Source organism: Vanellus vanellus (assembly GCF_965231255.1).
Source record: "Vanellus vanellus genome assembly, chromosome: 2".
Taxonomy (NCBI): domain Eukaryota; kingdom Metazoa; phylum Chordata; class Aves; order Charadriiformes; family Charadriidae; genus Vanellus; species Vanellus vanellus.
Window position 1 is genome coordinate 61018922 of NC_138906.1, and position 15310 is coordinate 61034231.

At 41.1% G+C, this 15310-nt stretch overlaps 1 protein-coding gene across 1 annotated transcript in view; it reads right to left on the minus strand.

Moving 5' to 3' along the window:
* Positions 1 to 15310, minus strand: part of ELMO1 (engulfment and cell motility 1) — a 310350-nt gene that overhangs the window by 238048 nt on the left and 56992 nt on the right. Inside the window, exons 3-4 of the mRNA XM_082479784.1 lie at positions 11620 to 11660; positions 10409 to 10481 (exon numbers count right to left, since the gene is read on the minus strand). Coding sequence (XP_082335910.1) covers positions 10409 to 10481; positions 11620 to 11660 — 114 coding nt within the window. The remainder of the gene's footprint in view (positions 1 to 10408; positions 10482 to 11619; positions 11661 to 15310) is intronic.

Here is a 15310-nt window from a genome sequence, read left to right on the forward strand (position 1 = left end):
AAGGCTACTCTAGGGTCTCAGAAGGTCCAAGGGGTTTGCAGAACAGCGGAGCACTACTGCAAAGCGGGGTGCCTCCTTCATCACCCTCCTGCCTGCGTGCTCCCTCTTCTGCCTTGCACCACCTCTGACACCGGACAGACCAGTGGAGGGATCAATCGCACAATCTCACTAACCTGGCTAAAAGCAGTCTGCGCAGGAAAGAGAGGAGAGTTTTCTGTCAGGTTAACAAACAGACACAAGCTCTGCAAGGGTTGAGCACCAGTGATAACCCAGGAAAGATGGTGGAACCATATCTTTGGGAGCAGAGAAGGGGTCAGGGGAAAGAGAACATGGCAAGTGTGAGGAGGAATTATACCTTCCCTTTTTGGGAGCAGCAAGCTGTCAGCCACAGCCCAAATTACGTTATTTCACAGCTGCTTCAGGCTGAAACCATGCTCCATGGTTTGTTCAATTACAGTAGTTTTGTCACAAGCTGAAACCCCAGCTCATAAATGTTTGGGTTAACCTGATATACTCTCTACAGTGTCAAGCACGCAGGTTAAAAAAAACAAACAAACAAACAACCTTTAATTACATAAGAACACTTATAGATTGCATAGATTGAATCTACAACCAATCTACCAAGTAAGAAATATCTCGTTAAAAATACACTATTTCTCTATAGTCAGAGGAATTTACAAACAAGTGGAAAAAGGGAAGACAATAACCTAGTTGAAGTTCAGATACCACGTATGGATAATCAAGAGAAGTACAATTCTCTAGAGTCAGCAAGTTATATACAGCAGACGAAAAAGAACACACAGAGTACATAAAAGCATCGCTGAAAATTTTGTTCGGGGTCTTTCTGTTTATTTATCAAGCCAAGTCTGAAACACCAAAGCTTTCAGAGTCAAAGCTGCCCGTCAGAGCCCAGAGCACACGAAGCACAAAGACCTTTCTCTCATCATGCCTGGCTCAAGAGCAAAGTGCATAAGTCTGCCCTATACTGTAAATTCAATCACTGCTATCACAAGAGACAGAGATCTCATCTTCACCTCCTGATTTAGACAAAGGCTTAAGGAAAATTGCCCATGCCTTCTCTCCAAAAGTATTCAAAGCATCAAGCCTCTAACACAGCAGGCTAGCCAAAACTTGAAAAGGGTTAGCTGTTCCCCAAGCAAAAATCCAATTTTGTTTATCCATTCTAAATAATGACTTAAGCGCCTACCAAGAAACAGCATGTAAGCGTACAATTAAGCCAAGAGGATTTACTACATTAACTGTGTGATGCAGTGGTCGGCATGCCAGTTAATTTCAATTGCAACATTTACACACAGTTAATCTGCTTTGTATTAAGGACAGCTTCCTGTGGATTTCTTTTCCAGGATAACAACGTCATTCCAATACAGCAGCCCAGCTTTGGCAATCATACTCCTAAGCACCACTGCTATTCAGGACAGGGCCCACCACCACCAAAAGCCTCTTCCCAAGACATTTCCGATCTGTTTCTCAAGTGCACATCAGGTTTGTAGATGCTGTTTGTGCTGTTGATCTGTATTAGGGAAGCTTATTCCTGGGCAGAGAAGGAACTAGTGAAACAGCACTATCCAAAATGCACCTAAAAAAACTCCGTAAGAACATAGATTTGTGATAAATGTTACCGAGGACTAAGACAGCAATTATATTGTGAATACCAATCAGCCCCATTTGCAATACTATTTCTAGCAAGAGTCTACATGCACTAGATTATTTTATTCTAGTCCAGTAGATAGTATTTCCAAGCATCATACTGATGCACGACACTTTCCAAGCCGAGTTTTCAATCAGACAGACAAGTACTGTCATGAAAACAGTTACAAAACAACAAAGCACAGCAGGAAGTAGAGGATACCATGACGGTTCATCTTGTGTTCATGTCTTAGGGCCCTCTGACTTCTAACTCCACCAGCTGGAGCAACATGAACATACATTATCTGCCACCAGGTTCCGTTTCTTCTCAAAGCTCTGCCTTTCCTGTGCCATAGGCTACTTTGCCCAAAACACATGCAGGAGACTTGCATAGACTTGCATCCAAAAAGCAGGTCACAAGCGTTAATAGAGTCCACCAAACCATGGAGAGGGATGAAGGTATGTGAATTCGCCTTCAAAAAATCCTATCAGAACAGTCAAGCCATTTATTCAGAGCTTTGCTGGAGACACACTTTGGAAAACTTATCAAGCAAAATTAAAGTTTATTTTGCCATGTATTTGTCTTATCATTTTATTAATCTGTTATACCCAGCAAAACGCCTCAAGATTCAGCTCACTGTAACTGGTTGGAATGGAATGTTTTCTTCACATATTTGAGGAAGACCTAGAAGCATTGGTTCCCATGGTTATAGCTTGCTCAGCTCTATTCTTTAACCTTGATCAAACAGCTTCCTTCAGATTTCTCTAACTGGGATAAAGAATAACAGCCAAGAAATCTAAAATTCTGCACGTGTTTATATCATTAAGTAACAGATACTTCCCAGTTTCCATACTATTATTTTATTACACCTTCCCCCAAATTGACACAACAACAAAAAATTAGAGCTACAAAATATACTTTAAGTTAGTGACTCTAACATTTTCACAAGGATGAGTTTGGGCAAGTAGTAAACAGGGACAAAATGATAAATAATAGAGTTCCTTTCAAAGTCAACAACTCAGGAAAGAGAAGCAAAGTCCTTGTTGGCAGATCTCCCTTAGAGCACTCAATGTGCTACAGCAGCCAGTAAACATTGGGCGTCATCAAAAGTGGCACTATGAACTAGACAGAAGGCATCATTTTGTCGCAACACAAGAACTCCATGCACGCGTATGCAGGGCACTGTGTGCAGTTCCGATCTTCACACCTTAAGGAGGACACGGTAGTGCCAGAGAAAATGCAGAGAAAGGGCAAGTGAAATGCTCAATGGGATTGAGCAGCTGCCTCATAAGGCAAGGTCTCCTCAGTTTGGAGGGACAAAGGCCAGAGGAGGGAAAATAGCGGATGAGCTGAATGCAGAACTGTCGTTGTCAAATGAGAACTAGGAGGTACCCTGATGACAGCAGTGAGATCAGTTTAAAGCAGATGACGAACGCACCTCTTCATTCAGCAGTTGGTGAACTTCTTGAGCTTGCTGTCAAAAGAGGTTGTGAAAGCAGGCAGTATCAGCAGGTACAAGAAGAGATGAAAGAATTTCACAGCCCTTACACGAATACTAAACAGACCAACTGTAGATGTAGCCTCCAACACCTGTAGTACAACAAATGTGAATACTGAAGAAGCAGGAAGGGATTGAAAGCCATCATCAGATCACAACCCTGAATGGCATTTGCTACCGTTACAGCTGGACATAGACCATGAGGTTTGATACAACATTAGGCTGACTTGGTAGGAAATTTCTTAAGTTCATTTTTAGTCACTGAAAACTTTAGTAAGATGAGAGTTAAAAGACAGAGGTCATTACCAACATTGTACTACTTGGTATGACAGGACTGTACTGTTCTGGAAGAAATACTGAGGCAATTAATCTTGTGATAAAATCCTTTTTCTGGGAAACAGGAAGAATATCTAGTTTTTCACGATATAATTTGATGATAGTATTTTCCTCAAATAATTAAGTGTTGGTAGTTCAGCTGAAGTTTCTAAAAAGAGGAAGTTTTTTGCATGATGTTTATCTACCCCTGTTCAAGGATATCAAAAGCTAGTAAATAAACCAAGTTATACCAGTAGTGCAATTTCAGGGTATACCTAATCCAGTGCAACTCTACAGCCCACTGGAGGTATAATTCTGCACGTATCTTTCAAGCGTGTGGGCTCTCAACACTTTCCTTACATCGAATCTACCAGCATGCAGCAGCACAGACAATCATCTAACCTTAAAAAAAGTTACCTCTTCCTCTCTCCTTCCTTCATAAAAAGGGGGGGGAGGGGAATCCAGAGTTTTCTTCTGTCAGATCCGTGACTTGAACCAATTCACCTTCCATCAGTACAGTCACAAGGATGTTAGAGAAGTGAAGGGAATGAAGGAAGGGAGGAAAAAAAACTGCCTTTTTTCCCAGCAACCCACAGTTATACCAGCTTGAATGCCACTGAAATCACAGCCCAAGAAAAAGTCCATACTTTGCATGATTTACTCATCTTCAGGTGAATTGATCTACAAGGACAATACTAACAGGTATCACTTGCTCTGCAGAGCAGCAGTGGTATTACACTTCACGCAGACATCCTTCTGACACATTAAAAGAAATTACACACAAGTTATTTTTAACCTGGATCAGTTCCCCAATTCAAGCAACCACACAGACACACAGACAGTTGTACCAGTAACACGGAAGGGGTGGGCAGAGAACAAGCAGCCCCATCGTTCTCTGATAAGTTGGAACATAAAAGCTGCAAAATAAACATCAGGAAATGACAAGACTTAGCTGGGCTCATACTACCATTGGTGAGATCATGTGGGGAAATCAGAACAGGGAACTGGTATGAACACCAAAAAAAAAAAACCCTTAAATAAGGATTGTCAAATGGAAGTTAGTTCTTCAATGCAGTTCACCCAATACATTCACCCAGAGCACCACTGAGGGGTCAGTGCAGGAGCAGTAGCTCCTTAAGCAGATGCTGCTACTAAGAAAAATAGCTGACGACCCAAGCCAAGACCGTGGTTCACAGTCACTTTTGTCAAATCAAAGCACAGCTTGCTACCATAAAGCCGAGTCTTGCTTTTCACTCTCTTGCTCATTCCTACTACCGTTTTTATGTGGCATAAACAGTTGAATAACTACTTGATGAGTCAACAAGAGAACTAAACCAGATGAAAATTTTATCATTTTGGGTTTTGCCCAGTTTGTAAGGGAAAAGATAGGAATAAGCACCATAGTATAAGCAGGATGGAGGGCCAGCTCATTTTGCAGGCACTGGACTTGGAAGCACACTGAGACTTGTTTAAGGGAAAGCTTGCAGGTGCTTGTGCTTCTCGAACATGTACATCCTGTGCCTACTCCGTTGCCTGAGTGCTTCCTCTCAGACGCAGAGAGACTGTAGGTAGGAACATCCCTTCTCCATTTGTGACTACAGTCAGTATTTGCCACATGTTCATACCATGTCAGCCTAAGCCAGTTCCACAAGCAACTGAGGGACATAACAGCTCAGAGCTGTTAAAAAAAGTAAAGTTTCATTCCTCTTCCTACCTTTCCTTTAACTTCTTCCTTCTCTGTAGCCCACTCCTGGACATGATTCAAGGGTCTTGCCCCTCTCTTACATCAGATCAGGTAGACTTTATTTCATTAAATTTTCTTAATAAAAAGTATCACAAAATTATTCCCCCCTTGCCACCACCTTCAAAAATTGTCAAAAAACCCCACGCTGTAACCAGCAGAAGTTAAGTGGCAGGATCTCATAGGGAAGGGGAGAAGCAATCAGAACCGTCTCCTTTCAGCAGTGAGCTGCGATATCTGTTCACCGCACCTTGTAAAACTACCCATCTATCTAAACGGGTTGGTTTTTAAGCATGAAGACAATTTAAATAGCATTCTTCTGACAGACAGATCTTAAACAGAACTGTTTGCTATCAGCTAAACCCAAACAGTCACATTGTGTCCATAGTATACCATACCTATCTTCAAGCACTGTAACGGAAAGATAGACCTTTTCAGAGCCCTTTCTCTCGAGTGATTACTTGCAAGGCAAAATTACAAATGAAATTCAAGAAAATTTTAAAAATCTATACAGCTTTTTAAAAAAACACTTGATCTCATCAGCCTTGATCTGGAAGTAAGGAACTAAATAAAAGATATTGTCATACTGAATATTTAAAAAGAAGGCAAGCAGAACAATTAAGCTGTTCATGCTGGGGCCAGAAAGCATAACAGGTTGACAGAACAGAATTATTTTCTTTAGAAAATTTCACATAAACCTAAGTCCCACAAAATGAATCCTAAAAACTCAGACTAATTTGCTAAGAGAAGGATGACCACTGTTCTTTAAATCAGCCTGAACAAAGCAGGATTGAAAGGGATTTAGTGTACAGATACTCAAGTTTTACTCCTGTTCACCAGAGAATTATACTAGTGTCCACTAGTTTTACTGGAGTCCACAGGGCAGTGTTGCCAGCATCCATCAAGCAGGCAGGAGTACAGCCACTGTACTTCCAACTCACTGAAGTTCAATTAATCAGTGAAAACAGATGAATACTAAAAATGTGAAAGAAAAAGACCTCCAAAAAACCCCAACCCTACAAGTGGCTCATTTCTTGTCCTGTCATTTGCATACGCTCCCACGCAGCAAGTCTGTAATGGCATGGTGGAATTTCACATGAATATACAATTACAGGTTGTATTCAGCAAAAAATAGGTCGCAAGCAAAAGCACCTTTGACAAAGAACAAACACCAGGGACTCTACCCAGGTTCCCAGCTCGGGGAAGGCGGGCAGTAGAAAGATGTCCCATCTGCAAATGCAGCACAGAGCTGAGTAACAACAACGAAAGCAAGGTGGGGGCTGCTCCTTTTGCAAAACAGCACAAAAGTCTCTCAAAATTAATGGAGAGAACTGAGTGTCTGCTCTCCCCCACTTTATGCAGTAACACGTATGAATGAAAGGGAAATGTGGGAGTCGGGAATGAAGGATTAAAACACAGGGAGTCTTCACAAGCATCAGATGTAAGAAACTGAACACAGTGAAATTGTGACTGAATAAAAATGGACTGCAGTTAATAAACAAATGCATGAAATGTCCGTCCCCTTAAAAGATAACATAAAAAATGGCAACAGTATCCTCGCTGTGTGCTGAACATAGCTCGGAGCTGGCACACAAAGGCCCTTAGCAAGAGCGAGCTTTTTACTCCTGATAGATGCTCTGGTGCACGTTTAAGAGCCACCACATTCTGCCTCCAGCAGTGAAGCCAGCTTGAACAGTGTTCTTCCCCAGCCCCACACTCCTGAGAGGCCCTTGTTGATAAGTGTTGTGGTTTATTACACCTTCACATGTGACAAAACAACCATTTTTGAGGCTGCGCTGCAATCTGAACAGCTGCAATCACCCAGCTCCTTCACCATCTTTTTGTTTTTAGAGAGCGAGTTTGAGCTAGTAATGACCCTTCCCACACCCAGAGCCCATGGTGGGCAGCACAGATGCACAAACGCATCTGGAAGAGCCAGACCGTGTCTTCAAGGTCAACAGGAAGCAGTGATAAGGGACCAGGCATACCCACCAATGTGCCACATGAGCCACTCGGATGCCTGTCCCCAGATTCCTCGTACTGCCAGCAGAGGAACACAGCGGACAGATATCCAAGCTGTGGTTTTCAGCCCAGGAACACATGTAGCACACAAAATTATGCAGACATTTTCTATTCTTCATATAGCATTTTCTGTTCTAAACCTGAGCGCGTCCAGGCTACAGTGTTCCTGAGTTATTACACCTGACGTACACAAGCATCTATTCAGGTACAACCCAGACAGACTGAAGCAAAGGTGACTTTTTTTATTCTCTGTTGTATAGCACCTAGAACAATGAGATCCCGATTCAGAAGTCAGGCCTTTAGATGTTTGACCTACCAAAGAAATGGCCCTCCATGGTAAGTAAAGTCTTTAAAAAAAACCCATACCTATTAATGTAATTAAAAAGCAAATACATCGTGATCAAAACACATGCTAGGCCTGAGCTTAAGCACTATGCCTGCTTGGTTTTCTTGTTCACATAACCTCCTATTTTATTTGTCCAATTTAAAAAAACAAGACTACTAAAATACACAATTAATTATTTCCACTGCACTTTCAGGGGCACAGATATAGCCAAACCAGAACCCCAGAGGCAGCAGTCCAAACTGTATCTGCTGTGACAAGCCATATCTCTACTAGGAACCTTGGCTGACTCAAGATTTGTTAAAAGACCACCCTTACACTGTCTGAAGGACTTATTGCTACTCCTGAAGAGGCATTTTTCCAAATAATGCAGCAAGGAAAAAAAAAAGTAAGAGAAAGAACTGCTTGGGCGTTGTTTTTATTTGTGTATGGTATAATCAGGAAATATAGGTCAGCTACAAAAGATAAAGAGTTCTGCATATGACAACCAAAACACAGATGCGCTGTTTGCCACCCAAAAACAAAAATATAATTGTAAGCCATGTGTTGACAGTCCCACATTTGTAACATTTTCACTTCAAAGTTTCTTGTTACTTTGTACAAGAATTCATTAATTGCTTTTCTTTATGGTAACTTTAACCATGGTAATATTTTAAAAAGGTATCTCTACCTGGAAGGCTGTAAATCAGCAGTCACCCAGACTCTGCAGAAACATGACATAATGTTTTTTGCACATGTACAGACATACAACTAGTCTTCAAGAGCAGTGAAAAATACTTACTTACTAGAAGCTGTTACTGTCACAAAAGAGCTCTGCTCATGTCCTAGTAAGAGGCAGCAATGTGGGCTTTAACAATTAGTGTTGTAGCTTCATTGAAGTGTGTGTTTGTCCTCATGCCTGTTTTTTTTTTTTTTTCCCTTGTTTTAATTCAGAAAGCAACAACATCCTGCTGCACACAAATGAGGGAAAGCATGTAGCAGGGGTGATGGCCTATATAAGCCTCTCTTTATAGCCACTATCCAATAAGCAGTGATAAACAGTGAACAATATCTAATAAAAGTCGCAGACATCTGAGTAATACTGGTGGCATTTAGAGCGCTCCTCTTTTTTATGTGACTCAGAGTCAGACACTCTGCATATTTTCAGTAGGGAATAAACAAACTCAAAGTCCTCTCTGCAGTACAATCCAAAATGTTCTAGAAGACCATCATTTTCCACCCTTATTGCAAGTTAAAGGCAGCCAAAAGCCATCAGACTTCCTTTTATGTGGAACAGAAAACCTTTCTCTTCTCCAAAGCTGCAGGATCCTACCCACCAAAGGTGGAGGCAAAGCCTGGAAGATATCTCCGACTGTATCAGCACAACTTCCTTCAACAAGCCCCAGTATTTGCTCAATCCTGGCTTCGTGGAAATATTCACTGTACAACCAGAGTTTAAATGCTAACAGGCAAGCACCATTGTGTCTGGCTTATTGGAAAATTGTGTCAGAATTCGGGGCAATTAGCAAAACAGTCTCACAATTTAATTTGGGTGGAGGCAAAACACAGCAGCCAATAATTACTTCAACAGTTTTCCTTGTGGTGGCCTTTGAAGTGTCTGTCAATTGAAACTTGAAAAGAAAGTAGAAAAAACCCCACACAAGCGAAAAAGGGGGAGATCCAAAAACAACTGTGACAAACTGAGAAGGTTATCTGGGGTGACAAACAGTTAAATGAAAAACGGAAATTGGTCTGCTAAAAAAAAAAAAAAAAGCAACAAGATCTTATGAGCAACTGCTCTAGCGTCTTGCTAAATTTAGTCTTAAATGTTTAACTCTGCCTAAATTGCCTTTATTTCTTGGGTGGGGGTAAGAATTACAGCAAGAGAAGAGTTAGTTCATGTCTCAGCTGTATCTAGCAGATCCTAAACAACTGTAAAATGCACAACAAAACCAAAAGGCTCTTCCGCTTAAGAGTAAACCAAACTAAACTGATCGCAATGTAAGCAAGAGTCATCTATGTCTATACAGCTAAGCTCAAGCCTATTTAGCTCAAAATCCACTCACATTAGGGAAATCGGCATGCGGACTTCAGCAGGTCTTGAATTGTGCTCTTTTGCCGTTGCTTAGAAATTGTACCTCTGCAGCACTAACGTGTATACTCTTCCAAACAAATTTTTATTTTTTTTTTCATAATTTCAGTAATTTCAGCAATTCTGTCAGTAATGCTTGGAATGAATGTACTACTCTGTCTCATTCAGATGAACATGTCCCATTTATTTAGACTACACATTCCATCTTTATTACAGCTACAGCCATTTCATTACTCTGTGCTGAAATCACTGCATCACTTCATGAATCACCTATTGCCATGCTATCTAGGGACCAAAAAAATAAGCAAATGTAACATACAGAATTGGAAGAGGGCAAGACAGCAGGCAGGAAGGAGCAGCAAATATTACACAGTCAATGAAACTTATTTCTACCTGCTCAGCCAGACAGGGAAGTGACATGCACTGAAGTTCTCCTCAGACTTCAAAGAGCCCTTCATCTTTTACATATTTCAATTTCCTGTACACCACTTGTCAGCAGAATACTAAACATGCACAAATGCCAAAGATGAAGTGCTCAGCGCTGAAGTCTCAAACAACAGATGTGAAGGTATTGGCACATTCAAACTTTTATTTGCCTTTTCAAACAGAAGAAATCAGTGCAAAATCATTAAAACAGGTCTCCTAGTACCTACCCTCTCATTGTCATTGCATTATGGAAAATACTCTATATTTTAATGTATTTTAATTTAAAATATTGTGGCAAACATTTTGAGAGGCTATGCAAGAATTGTGTTGAATGATTTACCTACCTTCTCCGTGATGTAGAAATTAGAACTATCAGCATGCTGCAGTGCAAATTGATCATGATTTGCAAGTGACCACCTGAGAAGTATGAAAATAAATTAGTCACAAAATGAAATCCGAATAACTCAAAAAATACCCTTCACATAATTTTATTATGATCAAACAAGTGCTTGTCATTCCCAGGTACTTTTCATACTTTTCAATAGCTTTCAACAATGAGTTCCGAAGTTTAAGATAAAAGCATTCTTACAAAGGGAAAACTTCAGTACAAGTGCATCCTATAAACGAGACTTTTCCCTTTACATATCTGAAACAAAGACCTAAACTTGACCACGGTCAAGAAAGAAAGTACGTAACAAATACCTTCCTTCCAAGGTAAAGATAAAAAGAAGGGTCTGGAAGAAAGAAGAGAACTACTTTGTCACTACCGTGACACTGCATTGCTCAAAAAAAAAAAAGCTGATAATTAGCCGAGATTCATTTCTGATCTATAAAAAATAGCAAGCATAATTTTTGCTTGCAGTAATCAAGATCATTAAATCACTAAAACAGACCAAAAAAGTGCCAGGATTTTATGCTAAATTATACAATACCCAACACATATAGTTTTAAGTTGATATATTACATTACATATAAAATACCACCTTTTTAACTCAGCAGCAATTTGATGAATATAAACTAGTTTCTCCTGTGTGGTAGCAATTGCTTAAAACAGCATTTTTGTCCCCAAATGTTAACATATCAAAACCAAAGCAAGATTTTTCTCTTCGCCAATTTTTAGTTCATATTGCAGGACTTGTGATTGATGTTTGTTTCACGTGAGCAGTCACATCAACTGGACGAGCTTACAGTAGCCACTAGAGCCAGTGCTCAAAAAATCAAAGCCACAGCCAGTGCTTTAGTTCCTTAACCCATGAGCTGCAGGGACAGCAAGTGTAAAGTCAGTGGGTAAATTCATCTCTGGGCAGAAAGGCAACAAACAGTCTAAATGAGAGTCACCTACATGATGGAGCTACTTTGTTAGGAACCTCACCTTGCAAGTAATGGATTCAAAATATATTGCAAATTCAAAATCTGAAGATAAAAACAATTACAAGATTTAAGAAACTAATGACTAGTGATACAGGATATCTAGATTTTCTTCAGAAAAAAATATCACCTGGTTTAATAACTCAAAAAGTACAGTAGTGACTATGTACTATATGGCAGAACTTACCCATCGCAGACTTCTTTTATTATTGATGACAGTGGCTTTTTCTGGTTAAGGAAAAAAAGAAAGAAAGAAAAAGTATCACCGAATTGGAACCGCTCTTAAAATATGATTCCAAAACCACTGACTGCAAAGAACAAAACAAGTTAATAGTATTTCATTTTTTGTTTAACATCAAGCTTGATAGGACCCAAAAAATTTCTGCTGTTTTGGTCTGATAATCTAAAAAGAGAGCAATTCTACACATACACATGATGACATTATCAGTGCTTTCTGTCAACATTAGCCCATACGGCATCAACTCAGCTTCTCAACTGAGAAATCAAAGGGTCTTTTGTGTACACTGCATCTCATTACCCAACAGAAACAGAAAATTTAGATATCAACATAAGCATTTTCCAGGAACGACATCTGAAGGAAGATGACATTCAATATTTTTAAACCTTCTTTTGTCCCTTTCAGATATGCTCATATGATGACAGTAATCCTCTCTAAGTACTCATGTGCAGGTTCCCCTCTGATAAAACACCAGCTGGAAGGTGTTAAGATCCCAGATGTATCAGTTCTGCTTTATTCTTTACATCTGCAAGCACGAGCATTTGGACTGACTGAAAACAGCTCTGTTGCTTTGGGTCCCAAAATAGAAGGAACAGTCTAGTCCGGTGATGTTGCAACACTCTGAACAATGTTATAGACACAGGGTGCACACGTAAGTGTTTTTAGAAGACTGCTGGCTAAAAGAAAATGCATCTTTATAACCCAAAACATACATGAAGTTGCATGGCAAAAAGAAACAGACCAAACTGCACTTTGGGGTGACTATTGAGCCTTTTTTCTCCAATACTGGGTGGCCATGCAATGTCACACAGGTCTGTTGTTGCTTCATGAAAATTCCCCAAAGCACCTAAACAGCATAGGAGCCTCCTCTCTACTTACTTCCAATAATCACAGTTCACTGAATTCTTAAAAAGCAAACAAAAGAAACAAAAACCAATAAACCCACTGTACAACAACCCATAAACCAACACTGTTGCCAAAAGTAGAAGTCTCCCTTTAGTATTTCTAAAAAATGGATTAGGCTAGAAATTAACTCAGTAGAGCAGGGTACATGATGGGGAGGGAGAATTACTTTTCTCTTGGATTTGTTTTCTGAGCTGTATCATTCCATAGACAGAAAACCAGTGACGGGAGTCCCTCATCAGGTCAGATTCAGGGAGGGATTTGTTATTTCAACAGCCAAGTCAACTAAGCCAGTTTATAATCAGAGAAAAGCGTAACACTAGTTCATTTAAACCAAACATGAATCAAAGCATCTGCTGAAAGGATCCTGTCCCCCTTGCCATACCCTCTCAGTCCTTGGTTTTCATCCTTCCTCTTTCACTACCAGCACTATTTTCACATGAACACCCAGATGAGTCACATCAGGGTACGCAATCAAACTAAAAATTGGCCCAGGAAGAAGGAAAGAAATAGTTTTCATCTGGATCGCCTCATCTGACTTGCTCTGTGCCTAAACGACTAGCAAATACTGGCACGTGGGAGAAAAGGCAAGAACTGCTGGAGAGGGTCCAGCAAAGGGCTACAAAGATGATGAGGGGATTGAAGCATCTTTCTTATGAGGAAAGACTGAGGGACTTGGGTCTTTTTAGTCTAGAGAAAAGATGACTGAGGGGGGATCTTATCAATTCTTATAAATACTGAAAGGGAGGGTGCCAGGGGGATGGGAACAGTCTTTTTTCAGTGGTACCCAGTGACAGGACAAGAGCTAATGGGTGCAAACTTAAGCATAGGAAGTTCCATATAAACATGAGGAGGGACCTCTTTGAGGGTGGCAGAGCACTGGCACAGGCTGCCCAGAGAGGTTATGGAGTCTCCCACTCTGGAGACATTCAAAACCCTCCTGAATGCCGTCCTGTGCAACCTGCTGTAGGCGACCCTGCTCTGGCAGGGGGGTTGAACTAGATGATCTCCAGAGGTCCCTTCCAACCCTGACCATTCTGTGAGTCTGTGAACTGTGAAACTGCTCCCTGCTGCAGCAGCCAACATGTCCCTTGTCCACAGCAGCTTCTCCCCATTGTGCTGGTTCAGCTGTTTGCATAGCCATAGCCAGACTGTGAAGCAGAGCAGGCAGATAACACAAGAAGGAAAAAGAGTGTTTTCTTTCCCACAGTTTTTTAGCCTGATCAGTTCTTCTGTCTGGATTACTGTGTCCTTTATGTGCAGCTGCTTTGACCTGCTTTCCTCCTCCCCCAGGGGTTTTGTAGCTTCTGCAATCCCGTGAAAGCAATCCCTGCTGCCAACTGCTGTCTTCCCTCTATCCTTCCCCAAAAAATAAACCCCCTTTTTTTCAGGAGGGATAGAGGGAAGAGGGAGAAGCACAGGTTCGTCTAGATCAGGATAACACCAGTTTGCCATCCAGCACATGTGCCAGCCTGCAGGTGAGCTGCTGCCAAGTGGAGCACACATCCCTCAGGATGCTACTGTGGGTCCCGCTCCTGTATTTCCCTATTTTGACAAAATTTTAACTGGGGTATTAATTCCTTTAACAAAGTTAATTGATATCAGCTAACAGGTTGAATACAATGGAGAACAAAAACAATAACCAGCCTCTCCTCCCCATTATCTCCCACAGGAACCATAGCTTCCCATTGGAAACTATGACAAAACAACACTTTAACAACCCAGTCTGGTAATAATATAAACACTGGGAAGGTTGTATACAGTTACTTTCCAAATCATTATTTTGGTACTTCTAAGTCCTCTACACCATCAGCTTTCATGTCGTTTCTCAATCCTACTCATCTCACTCCCTCTTTTCCTATTCTATACCACCTTTGCACTATGATATGACATTATTTGAAATGAAAAACTTAAAGAAAAAAAAAAACAACACAGAAACAAACCCAAGCAATGAATCAACTAGAACATGTAAGGGACAGTTAAAGAAAATCAAAATAGATCTTCAATAATAAATATTAATACAGCCAGCCTTTCACAGTACTGCTTTGTCCTCCTGTGGTACTAATGCTATACCACTGAAGTGACTAAGTACAACTCGGCTATCAGCAACAGGATGAAAAAAAGTGAAACTCTTCTGGGATAGAACGTTTGAAATGAGTAATTTGATAGCACTAGAGTGAGCCTTACAAATTAATAAAGGTAAAATAAATACCCCTGTGATCCTAATAAGCTGCTGCCCCTAACCATCCCTTGGGCTGCGCTCCCCCTACACACAAGTCTCCAGACAAAATTCTTTGCCCTTCCCTATCAAGGAGATAAATTGTCACCAGCACCCTGTTCACAGCTGCAAAGGGGATGTCGCTGACAGCCGGGGAGGGCTGCCACGACCTTCCTCTCTGCAGCCCGGGCTGTGGGAAGACTCTGGCAGGCATCACGCCGAGCAGGCAGCGGCAACACTCTGGCCACCCTGCCTGCGCACAGCCAAGTCCTCCAACCCAACAAACCCCTTATTTGCTGCGGGAGTGGCAGGCGGGCGAGCGACCAGCTCCCATGGCCCCTTCTCAGTCAGCATCCAGGATCCCTTCTCAGTCCTGCTACCGAAGGCTCTAAGAGACATATCTATGCTTCAGCAAGTGACAGGACACGACTGGTTGTTTTTTTTCATGAGCCATGAAAGATGGTTTTCTGCAGAGTAAATCCACTCAGCAAGCCATTCAAAGACACTTCGGGTTTTTTG